This window comes from Phocoena phocoena, chromosome 4 (assembly GCF_963924675.1).
Source record: "Phocoena phocoena chromosome 4, mPhoPho1.1, whole genome shotgun sequence".
Taxonomy (NCBI): domain Eukaryota; kingdom Metazoa; phylum Chordata; class Mammalia; order Artiodactyla; family Phocoenidae; genus Phocoena; species Phocoena phocoena.
Genome location: NC_089222.1, coordinates 71,062,021 through 71,074,306, shown reverse-complemented (window position 1 = coordinate 71,074,306; position 12,286 = coordinate 71,062,021). Strand labels below are relative to the sequence as shown.

General features: G+C 40.5%; 1 protein-coding gene across 1 annotated transcript in view; it reads left to right on the top strand.

Moving 5' to 3' along the window:
* Positions 1 to 563: 563 nt before the first annotated feature.
* Positions 564 to 12,286, top strand: part of ATP13A4 (ATPase 13A4) — a 100,956-nt gene continuing 89,233 nt past the window's right edge. The window contains exon 1 of the mRNA XM_065875838.1: positions 564 to 767. Coding sequence (XP_065731910.1) covers positions 564 to 767 — 204 coding nt within the window. The remainder of the gene's footprint in view (positions 768 to 12,286) is intronic.

Here is a 12,286-nt window from a genome sequence, read left to right as displayed (position 1 = left end):
TCAAACACTTTCACCAAATCCTGACTCCAAACTCAAGGCCTTTTCTAGCCCCTCTTGCCCATGGTGGTTCCCTGGTTCCGTCACCCAGTCCTTCTGTCACATGGCTCATGATCACGTCTGTGGCTTGAGTTCAAGACCTGAAGGCTGACAGATCTGGGTTTGAATCAGGGCAGCAGAACTTGCCAGCTGTGTGGCCTTGGACAAGTCATTACACTCAGCCTTTCGGAGCTAAGCCTCATCATTTATGGAGTGAGGGTCATATTACCCTATTCAGGAGATGCTTGAGAGACTGAAACCGTATAGCATATCATGTAGTATAGTGTTTGGCATGGGGTAGCCACGTGCTGAAATTGTAGAAACTGAATTTCCCAGTTAGATTGCAACTTCTTGGAGGCCTGAGATCATGTTTAAGGAAGGATCTTTGTCAGGGATCCTTCTTCACTTCCTCAACCACTCACTCTGTCCTCCCCTTACCTTCCTCAGCTTCTTCACTCTCTGCCCCTCCCACCAGTTTCATCACCAAAATTCCAATTTGTTCATTTGTTGTTTGTTGTGCTTAATCAATGTTTGGGGTCATTTTGGTTCTGTCCCAGGAGATATTTGGCTACCGGACTCAGAGCTGCCGGAAAACCCTCTGCCTTGCTGGATCTATCTTCTCCTTTGGGATCCTCCCCTTGGTGTTTTACTGGAGACCTGCTTGGCACGTGTGGGCAAATTGCATCCCGTGTTCCTTGCAAGAAGCAGACGTCGTGTTGCTGAGGACAACAGTAAGTGTGTACCTGGTTCTGTACCTGGTGGCCCTTTTCCTGGACACCTTGTTATGGGATGGCTGTGGGGAGATGAACACAAGGCAGGCGGCAGCTGGATGTCCAGCCTCAGGCTCCATCACAGCCTTACGTTTACTTACCAAGAATTCAATAATTTGTGTATGATTGGATTTCATTAAGAAGACCTAATTCATAGGGTATTCCTTTTAAATTGTGATTTTAGTGAATGTCGGAATAGGGAATAACCATGTTAACAGCTAAAAATAATAGTGTGAAGTAGTTAAGTCAGGCTATAGGTTATAACGTTCATACTCATCCTTCTCCCCACCCCTATCCTGACATATCAATGCCTATCCCAGCCCCCCTCCACTGGGGTATCCCTGGGGGAAGGGAAGGTGGGGAGGAGGTGGGAAGTACCCCTCTGAGGAGGATCCTGTCTTCCCCTGCTCCTCTGAGAGAGCCATGGTTATTGATAGGAGTCTGTTGCATCCTGTAGACATGCTAGGGTTTAAAAATGTGGCCATCTTGTCCCTGAGTAGATTGCCGCTTTCTGCTAATACAAGGTCCTTGTGTTAGGGGAGTTCCCCTGTATTGGCTCTGATAACACTTCCTTCTAGCACTCATTACATTTAGGCGAAGTGCCTTGTTCCTGCTGGACTGTTAGCTCCACAAAAGAAGGGACTATCTCTAACTTGTTAACTGCATCCCTAGTTCTGGCACACGGTAGGGATTCCATACATGTGTGGTGGCTGACAGGCTAAAGTGGACATTCCTCTTGATAGAAGTCAAAGTGCAGTCTCACAGAGGACCCTTTTCGGGCTGACTTTTACTGAGTGTGTCTAACAGTGCGTCAGCCCAAATGACCCAGAATAACAACCAAATTCTTGATAAATCAAACTCTACTGGGCTATTAGCTTCTTTTTTTATGTAGCGACCTCTCTAGATAAACATTCTATTCATTTCAGTGAGAGAAGAGGATAGCAGCAAGTCTTATAACTGGCCCCCAATTTTTTTTACACATTTCACTCTGAGTTGGAGCTAGACCGCAGTGAAACTGGCAGTTGGATGAAGTTTGTCTTTGTTGACCTGCCCCACCTGGGGTCAGCCCCATCCCTCATTTCTGGCTCCTGGTCACTTCAAGAGCCACCCGTTCTATGTCCCAACTGAGCTGACATGTGAACCATATTACAGATGAGAGCTGAGGCAGCTCCACCCAAGTTCAACTATAATTTAACTCAAGATTCTTGGAGAATAGCCTTCAAGACATTAAGAAGGCAAGATGATAGTGGAGTCAGAGCATCTCATATTGATGATGTTGGGCTGGGAGCCCTGCTCCACTGCTGCCTCAAACCATACTTCATGAAGGCTCACAGAATATGCATGAGAGAAGAGTGCCTGGCGCTCACCAAGGAAGATCTCGTCATTAGATTGGGGGAGGAAATGGGGTCTGGAGAGGGTGCATATTTTAGCCACACTCCTTGATGAGTTAGGGGCCTCACCAGGAAGAAGTACCATATATCCCAGTTCGTAGTTCAGGGTTGTCCCCACACAACTGCACATAGATCCCAAACATCAACCAGCATTAGAATCACCTGGAGGACTTATGAACAGATTGCTGGGCCCCCCTCCCAGGGTTTCTAATTCTTAGATCTGGATTGGGGCTCCAGAGTTTGCATTTTTAACAAGTTCTCAGATGATGCTAATGCTCCTGGTAAGGGACCCTTCCCTTACCAGGACCCTGGTAAGGGACCCTTCCCTTACCCTTACCTTCCCTGTATGGTAAGGGACCATACAGCAAAACTGCTGCAGATAGTCACCACTCCCACTGGTGAGCTTACTTGGTCCTTGGGAGAGGAATAGAGGCCTAGACATTTGCTTTATGGCTCAGCCAATATATATTTATATGGTCTCAAGGGGACTGATCCAGATTTAGCAAAGTGTTGTAAGTGGTCCTGCTGTATACAGCCCTAGTGTCTTGCTGGAGCAGGGGTAGAGAGAGGTTTATTTTCTGGGGCTCAGGGTAGGGATGTAAGGACTTATGGAAGACCACGTCTTTGGGATACTTTCATAGTTCAACCCCTTCCATGTGAACCCAAGGACCTATGAGATTCTTATCTTTTGTCGTGAAAGGAGGATTTGGAAAAGTACTTCACTCTACCCTGCAGGTGCTTTCATTTCGCCCAGCTAGTTCTCAGGGGGTTCTCAATGCTTTTGTTGCAGCAGAAACAACCTCAGAAACAGAAAAGCTTTCTGTCTTTCAGAATGTATCGCCAGACTCTTCAGATCTGACAGCATGTGGTTGGCTGAGCTATAAGCTCCGAGGTTGCTGGCAGAGTCAAGGCACAGAGGGGAGCAAGAGGAAATGAACAAGGAAATGGCAAGGAAGGGAGCAAAATGAAAGAAAAGGAGAGAGAAATAGGTAAAAGAAAAATAAAGAGGGAGAAGAGAGAAAGATCTAGTAAGATACAAGCTACTATGTATGAGATAAACTACTATGACATACAACAAGAATGTATTGTACAGCACAGGGAATTATAGCCATTATCTTGTGATAACTTTTAATGGAGTATAATCTGTAAAAATACTGAATCACTATGCTGTACACCTGAAGCTAATATAATATTGTAAATGGACTATACTTCAATAATAAAACCTAAAATTTACAAAGAAAGAAAAGAAGATCTGGTAAGAGTGAAAGAAATAAAAAAATATCAACCAACACGGAGCTGGTCCATTATGGGATTCAGAGTCAAAAGTTTTGGCTTCTAGTCCCAGCACCTTAGGTACACGACACCTTAGGTTTGTTACTTAACATTTCAGGACCTCAGTTTCTCTATCTGTAAAATGGGCCTAGTAAAAGCACTTGTTCTTTCTTGGGTTGGTGTGAGGATGAAGTGAGATTACATATGTAAAAACCATTTACAAACTGTAAAATGCATCATCAAAGACAATTTTGATTGTGTATGTGTTTTTGATATAGCAACTTCACAAGCTTGCTGTACGAAAGCACTTGCTACAGCCTTGATGCACCCATGTATAATGGCCCTGCTCATCTGGATGCTGTGTCCTTCCCTTATTATCCAGGAGGCCTGGCACTTCCTTCCAGGACAGGAGACATGGGGAAGATGCCCTATAACTAGAAATCCCCAACACTCATATGTGCTCAAGCAGGTCACCTCTCCTAGTTGCATGTGATCAGCTTTGAACTGGACATACAGCAGAAAGATTCAAAAAGGCATCGGCGCCTCAGGGAGCTGCATTCCATCACCCTGCCTCTTTCTTTGGCTCTTTGAAAGTGTATTAAGCCTTTCTCCCATTACACTGCCCTCTGCAACTAATCAGAGCTATTGAAACCAGCTTCAATCTCGTCTTTTTCATCTTGATTTCAACCTTAATTTTTAATTACCTGCTCTTGTGCATCATTTTAAATGGGTTTGCTATGCCAGAGACTCTCCAAATAAATGAGGTGCTAGATTAGTCTTTATGTAATTAGATAAGAACCCGATTATTTCAAACACTTTTGCTATGTGAGCCTTAGATAAAAATAAGCTTTGAGAGTCAATAGATTAAAAGTCTGCTGTAAGGTTATTTGCATTAAAGTGATACCTTAAGAAAGATATTATTTGAATTATATTATAATAGCTGTTCAGTAAAGATTTCCCAGTAAGAAAGGCTGGATGACTCTTACCGGAAAATGTGTTGCATATCTGTTTTTCATGTTATTAAAAAATCAGTACTTGGTATTTATCATCAGTCTTACACTGGTAAGATTACAGATCATTATCCCAGATACTGATTAGGTAGTCATTTTTTAACATTAAAAAAATAGTAACGTGATGTGTACTGGCTGAAAATCTTCAGCACCTAGTTTATTTTCTGTTCCCCTCCTCTTATTAAGCACGTCTAAGAGTGAGATTTTTCCAAAAGATAAGAGTAATTACGTTTCTATTTTATAATTTAAAAGTGGCATTTTATTCATTATTTATCTACTTCTGAATTTTAACCACTATCTGTGGCGATGCCACATTTCTATGCAAATAACGTGATTTATATTCATTGGTGTTTTGAATTCAGATGCTCCTGATGATTTTCATAGTTTTTATCTTTATTATAATTACATATACATTTTTCCTTCACTGTCACTGTATGTCACATGTTGCCAAAGACTCACAATGTTCAGAGAAGAACTTTGTGATGATTGGCTATTAGGCCTGACTCTGGGCATTTCATTTCAATGTTTTAATGGGGAACATTTCCCCTTCAGTTTCACCGAAAGATGTCAGTGGTAGGGGCTTTAGTTTAAAAACTTAGAAATCCCCCAAATCAGCCATGCAAATGGCATCTTGGGTCCACCAGCCCACCAGGATGCTCATCAGATACCAGCATTTGTGTTCATGTTTCCTGGATCCCTTACTTCCTCCCCTCCCTCCTCTTCTGCAGCCTGGTCTCTCCAAGCCCAGACTCCACACATTGGCACCACTTTCTAAGGGAATCAGAAAGTTTGTTTTGTCTGTGCTTTTACTCATAAAATTTCTTCTGATATTCCCTATCTCCCCCATTCATTCATTCACTTATTCATTCAACAAGTATTTATTGAGTAACAGTCAAGTACCAGACGTTGTTATAGGCACTGGGAATACAGCTATGAACAAAACAGACAGAAATCCTTGCAGAGGGACATTTTGGAGAGGACTCAACTGATAGACACTTGTACACACTCATACACACATTCTCTATACAGTAAATATAGACGGTAGGTGTTCTATCTCTACTTATTAAAACCTACTCATTCTTCAGCCATATACCACCTTTTCTATTAAATCTTAGTTGATCCAGTCTCTGCCCCAATACCAGAGGGAATTAATTGCCTGTCCTTCCTTCTCTCCTAGCTCTGTATTTGTTAGCTCTGACTGCTGTAGTGCTTTCTGCAGTCTGCCTTCTATTAAAATGCTATTTGCTCTACATTTTATAAAACAGCATCTCATTGATTATATCATTTAATTCTCATAACAACCATAGGAAATGGCATTATCATTTTTATTTTACAGATGAGGATACAGAGAGGACAATAACTTTGCAACCTAGTAAATGTCAGCCAGGATTTCCCTCTCCCTTCCTCCTTCCTTCATAAATCTGATGAGCACAGGTTGTACGCCAGCCACAGTGCTATCTCATGGACAGCGCAGGGGGCAGGGAGTGTAACAGTAAAATCAGGGCTCTTGACTCCATGGAGTTCGTCGAATCAAATACACAAATAAATGCAAAAATCCAACTGTTATAAGTGGTACTTAGGAAAGCTTCGTGGTTATTGTAAGATTATAGACAAGGGATTTGATCAAGTCAAGAAAACCAGGAAAGGCTTTCCTGAGCCATCAGAGGATGGTTAGAGAACAGATGTGTGGACACAGCGGGGAGGTGGGGGGAGTTGGGGGGTGTGGGCGGGGAGGGAGTGTGGGATGGATTGGGAAATTGGGATTGACGTATGTGCACTGCCGTGTGTAAAAGAGATAGCTAGTGGGAACCTGCTGTATAGCCCAGGGAGCTCAGCTTGGTGCTCTGTGGTGACCTAGGTGGGTGGGATGGGGGGGAGTGGGGTGGGAGGGAGGTCCAAGAGGGAGGGGATGTATGTATACACGTAGCTGATTCACTTTATTGTACAGCAGAAAGTAATGCAACATTATAAAGCAACTAGACCCCAACATAAAAAAAAAAGGTGATGGTGGCTGATGGGGAGGAGCATATGGGGAATGGTCCAGGTAAAGTGGGTAGTGTGGACAAAGAACTTGAACCTGTCTTCTGACTCTCTAAGCCCAGCGCTTTCCCCCACTATACTACATTACTTTTATTTTTTTTTTTTGCCGTACACAGGCCTCTCACTGTTGTGGCCTCTCCCATTGCGGAGCACAGGCTCCGGACGCGCAGGCTCAGCGGCCATGGCTCACGGGCCCAGCCGCTCCGCGTCATGTGGGATCTTCCCGGACCGGGGCACGAACCCGTGTCCCCTGCATCGGCAGGCGGACTCTCAACCACTGCACCATCAGGGAAGCCCTATGCTACATTCCTTTTTATAGCTTTTTCTCCTATTACACTAGAAGCTTTTGGGAGACAGTTGTCGTGGCTTTTCATTCCCCACAATACTTAGCACGTGTCCACAGTGGGTGTTCAATAATTGTTTAATTCAATTACATAAATGAATTAAATCTGTAATAAATGGTCTCATGGTTTCTACCAACACTTTATCACAAAGACCCTAAGGTGAAAAGTCACGGATGAGAATGTAAGAGAAGATAGTATGATTCTTTTAGGTGCTCATTCCTTCTTCTGAATCCTATTCCCCCATCCCCCCATTTTTTTTTAGTACGTTTATTTATTTATTTATTTTTGGCTGTGTTGCATCTTCGTTGCTGTGCATGGGCTTTCTGTAGTTGCGGTGAGCCGGGGTTACGCTTGGTTGGGCTGTGCGGGCTTCTCACTGCGGTGGCTTCTTTTGTTGGGGAGCACGGGCTCTAGGCCCGTTGGCTTCAGTAGTTGTGGCACATGAGCTCAGTAGTTGTGGCTCCCGGGATCTAGAGTGAAGGCTCAGTAGTTGTGGTGCACAGGCTTAGTTGCTCCGCGGCATGTGGGATCTTCCTAGACCAGGGATTGAACCCATGTCCCCTGCATTGGCAGGCGGATTCTTATCCACTGCACCACCATGGAAGTCCCCCCCATCCCCTATTTTAAACCATTTTTTTGTTAGGCATTCAGTCCGAAATCCCTGAGATTCTATGGGCTGGCTTCTCACAGATGATTTTTTTTTAAAGACAAATAGTTCTGAGGCCGTTATCTATTATAAAACAGGGCTATTTCTATTGTGATTTATAGCTTGCAAAGCTTTTGCTTATATGTTGTCTCATTTGGTCCTTACTAGTAGAGATTATTTCTTAGCCATTTTACATTGGAGACATAAAGAAGTTCAAAGAAATGCTCATGGTGTTACAGCTGTAAGCAGTGAAAACAAAATTTATGCTGAATTGTTCAGCATTTTTTTTCTTTTTTTTTAACATCTTTATTGGAGTATAATTGCTTTACAATGTTGTGTTAGTTTCTGCTGTATAACAAAGCAAGTCAGCTACATGTATACCTATATCCCCATATCCCCTCCCTCTTGCATCTCCCTCCCACCCTTCCTATCCCACCACTCTAGGTGGTCACAAAGCACCGAGCTCTTCTCCCTGTGCTATGCGGCTGCTTTCCACTAGCTGTCTGTTTTACATTTGGTAGTGTATATATGTCCATGCCACTCTCTCACTTCGTCCCAGCTTACCCTTCCCCCTCCCCGTGTACTCAAGTCCATTCTCTACCTCTGCATCTTTATTCCTGTCCTGCCCCTAGGTTCTTCAGAACCATTGTTTTTTCTTGTTTTAGATTCCATATATATGTTAGCATACGGTATTTGTCTTTCTCTTTCTGAATTACTTCACTATGTATGACAGACCCTAGGTCCATCCATCTCACTACAAATAACTCAATTTCGTTTCTTTTTATGGCTGAGTAATTTTCCATTGTATATATATGCCACATCTTCTTTATCCATTCATCTGTCGATGGAACCTTAGGTTACTTCCATGTCCTGGCTATTGTAAATAGAGCTGCAATGAACATTTTGGTACATGACTCCTTTTGAATTATGGCTTTCTCAGGGTATATGTCCAGTAATGGGATTACTGGGTCGTATGGTAGTTCTATTTTTAGTTTTTTGACGAACCTCCATACTTTCTTCCATAGTGGCTGTATCAATTTACATTCCCACTAACAGTGCAAGAGGGTTCCCTTTTCTCCACACCCTCTCTATCATTTATTGTTTGTAGATTTTTTGATGATGGCTATTTTTACCAGAGTGAGGTGATACCTCATTGTAGTTTTGATTTGCATTTCTCTAATGATTAGTAGCATCGTTTCAGGTGTTTTTTAACAATCTGTGTATCTTCTTTGGAGAAATGTCTATTTACGTCTTCTGGCCATTTTTGGATTGGGTTGTTTGTTATTTCTTATTGAGCTGCATGAGCTGCTTGTATATTTTGGAGATTAGTCCTTTGTCAGCTGCTTTGTTTGAAAATATTTTCTCCCATTCTGAGGGTTGTCTTTTTGTCTTGTTTATGGTTTCCTTTGCTGTGAAAAAGCTTTAAAGTTTCATTAGGGCCCATTTGTTTATTTTTGTTTTTATTTCCATTTCACTAGGAGGTGGGTCAAAAAGGATCTTGCTGTGATTTATATCATGAAGTGTTCTGCCTATGTTTTCCTCTAAGAGTTTTATAGTGTCTGACCTTACATTTAAGTCTTTAATCCATTTTGACTTTATTTTTTGTGTATGCCATTAGGAAAGGTTCTAATTTCATTCGTTTACATGTAGCTGTCCAATTTTCCCAGTGTCACTTATTGAAGAGGCTGTCTTTTCTCCATTGTATATTCTTGTCTCCTTTATCAAAGATAAGGTGACCAAATGTGCATGGGTTTATCTCTGGGCTTTCCATCCTGTTCCATTGATCTATATTTCTATTTTTGTGCCAGTACCATATTGTCTTGATTACTGTAGCTTGTAGTATAGTCTGAAGCCAGGGAGCCTGATTCCTCCACCTCCATTTTTCTTTCTCAAGATAGCTTTGGCTATTCGGGGCTATTTTGTGTTTCCATACAATTTGTGAAATTTTTTGTTCTAGTTCTGTGAAAAATGCCATTGGTAGTTTGATAGGGATTGCATTGAATCTGTAGATTGCTTTGGGTAGTATAGTCATTTTCACGATATTGATCCTTCCAATCCAAGAACATGGTATATCTCTTCATCTGTTTGTATAGTCTTTAATTTCTTTCATCAATGTCTTATAGTTTTCTGCATACAGGTCTTTTTTCTCCTTAGGTAGGTTTATTCCTAATTATTCTATTCTTTTTGTTATAATGGCAAATGGGAGTGTTTCCTTAATTTCCCCTTCAGATTTTTTATCATTAGTGTATAGGAATGCAAGAGATTTCTGTGCCTTAATTTTGTATCCTGCTACTTTACCAAATTCATTGATTAGTAGTTTTCTGGTAGCCTCTTTAGGATTCTCTATATATATAGTATCATGTCATCTGCAAACAGTGACAGCTTTACTTCTTTTTCGATTTGGATTCCTTTTATTTCTTTTTCTTCTCTTTTCTGTGGCTAAAACTTCCAAAACTATGTGGAATAATAGTGGCGAGACTGGACATCCTTGTCTTGTTCCTGAACTTAGAGGAAATGATTTCAGTTTTTCACCAGTGAGAATGATGTTGGCTGTGGGTTTGTCATATATGGCCTTTATTATGTTGAGGTAGGTCCCCTCTCTGCCTACTCTCTGGAGGGTTTTTATCATTAGTGGGTGTTGAATTTTGTCAAATGCTTTTTCTGCATCTAGTGAGATTATCATATGGTTTTTATCCTTCAGTTCTTTAACAGGGTTTATCACATTGATTGATTTGCGTATATTGAAGAATCCTTGCATTCCTGGGATAAACCCCACTTGATCATTTTAAGATAATAACTAGGATTATGATTGATAACATTATGCCAGGACTATCAGAATTCCAGAATTTTAATGTGCTGTTGGATTCTGTTTGCTAGTATTTTGTTGAGGATTTTACCATCTATGTTCATCAGTGATATTGGTCTGTAGTTTTCTTTTTTTGTGATATCCTTGTCTGGTTTTGGTATCAGGGTGATGGTGGCCTCCTAGAATGAGTTTGGGAGTGTTCCTCCCTCTGCTATATTTTGGAAGAATTTGAGAAGGATAGGTGTTAGCTGTTCTCTAAATATTTGATAGAATTCGCCTGTGAAGCCATCTGGTCCTGGGCTTTTGTTTGTTAGAAGACTTTAAATCACAGTTTCAATTTCAGTGCTTGTGATTAGGCTGTTTATATTTTCTATTTCTTCCTGGTTTAGTCTCAGAACATTGTGCTTTTCTAAGAATTTGTCCATTTCTTCTAGGTTGTCCATTTTATTGGCGTATAGTTGCTTGTAGTAATCCCTCATGATCTTTTGTATTTCTGCAGTGTCAGTTGTTACTTCTCCTTTTTCATTTCTAATTCTGTTGATTTGAGTCTTCTCCCTTTTTCTCTTGATGAGTCTGGCTAATGGTTTATCAATTTTGTTTATCTTCTCAAAGAACCAGCTTTTAGTTTTATTGATCTTTGCTCTCATTTCCTTCATTTCTTTTTCATTTAGTTCAGATCTGATCTTTATTGTTTCTCTCCTTCTGCCAACTTTGGGTTTTTTTTTTTTTTTTTATACTTCTTTCTCTAATTGCTTTAGGTGTAAGGTTATGTTGTTTAATTGAGATGTTTCTTATTTCTTGAGGTAGGATTGTATTGCTATAAACTTCCCTCTTAGAACTGCTTTTGCTGAATTACATAGGTTTTGTCTTGATTACTGTAGCTTGTAGTATAGTCTGAAGCCAGGGAGCCTGATTCCTCCACCTCCATTTTTCTTTCTCAAGATAGCTTTGGCTATTCGGGGCTATTTTTCATTGAAAAAAAATTTTTCATTGTTTTCAATGAAAACATGGTCGTGTTTTCATTGTCATTTATTTTTAGGTATTGTTTGATTTTCTCTTCGATTTCTTCAGTGATCTCTTGGTTATTTAGTAGTGTATTGTTTAGTCTCCATGTGTTTGTATTTTTTACAAATTTTTTCCTGTAATTGATATCTAGGCTCATACCAGTGTGGTTGGAAAAGATACTTGATACTATTTCAATTTCCCTAAATTTACCAGGGCTTGATCTGTGATGCAAGATACGATCTATCCTGGACAATGTTCCATGAGCATTTGAGAAGAATGTGTATTCTGTTGTTTTTGGTTGGAATGTCCTATAAATATCAGTTAAGTCCATCTTGTTGAATGTGTCATCTAAAGCTTGTGTTTCCTTATTTATTTTCATTTTGGATGATCTGTCCATTGGTGAAAGTGGAGTGTTAAAGTCCCCTACTATTATTGTGTTACTGTCAAGTTCCCCTTTTTTGGCTGTTAGCATTTGCCTTATGTATTGAGGTGCTCCTATGTTGGGTGCATAAATATTTACAATTGTTATAGCTTCTTCTTGGATTGGTCCCTTGATCATTATGTAGTGTCCTTCTTTGTCTCTTGTAATTGTCCTTATTTTAAAGTCTATTTTGTCTGATATGAGAACTGCTACTCCAGATTTCTTTTGATTTCCATTTGCATGGAATATGTTTTTCCACTCCCTCACTTTCAGTCTGTATGTGTCCCTAGGTCTGAATTGGGTCTCTTGTAGACAGAATATATACAGTTCTTGTTTTTGTATCCATTCAGCCAGTGTATGTCTTTTGGTTGGAGCATTTAATCCATTTACATTTAAGGTAATTATTGATATGTATGTTCTTATTACCATTTTCTTAATTGTTTTGGGTTTGTACTCTGTAATGGCCTATATGGGAAAAGAATCTACCAAAGAGTGGATATATGTTTACATATAACTGATTCACTTTGCTCTACACCTGAAACTTA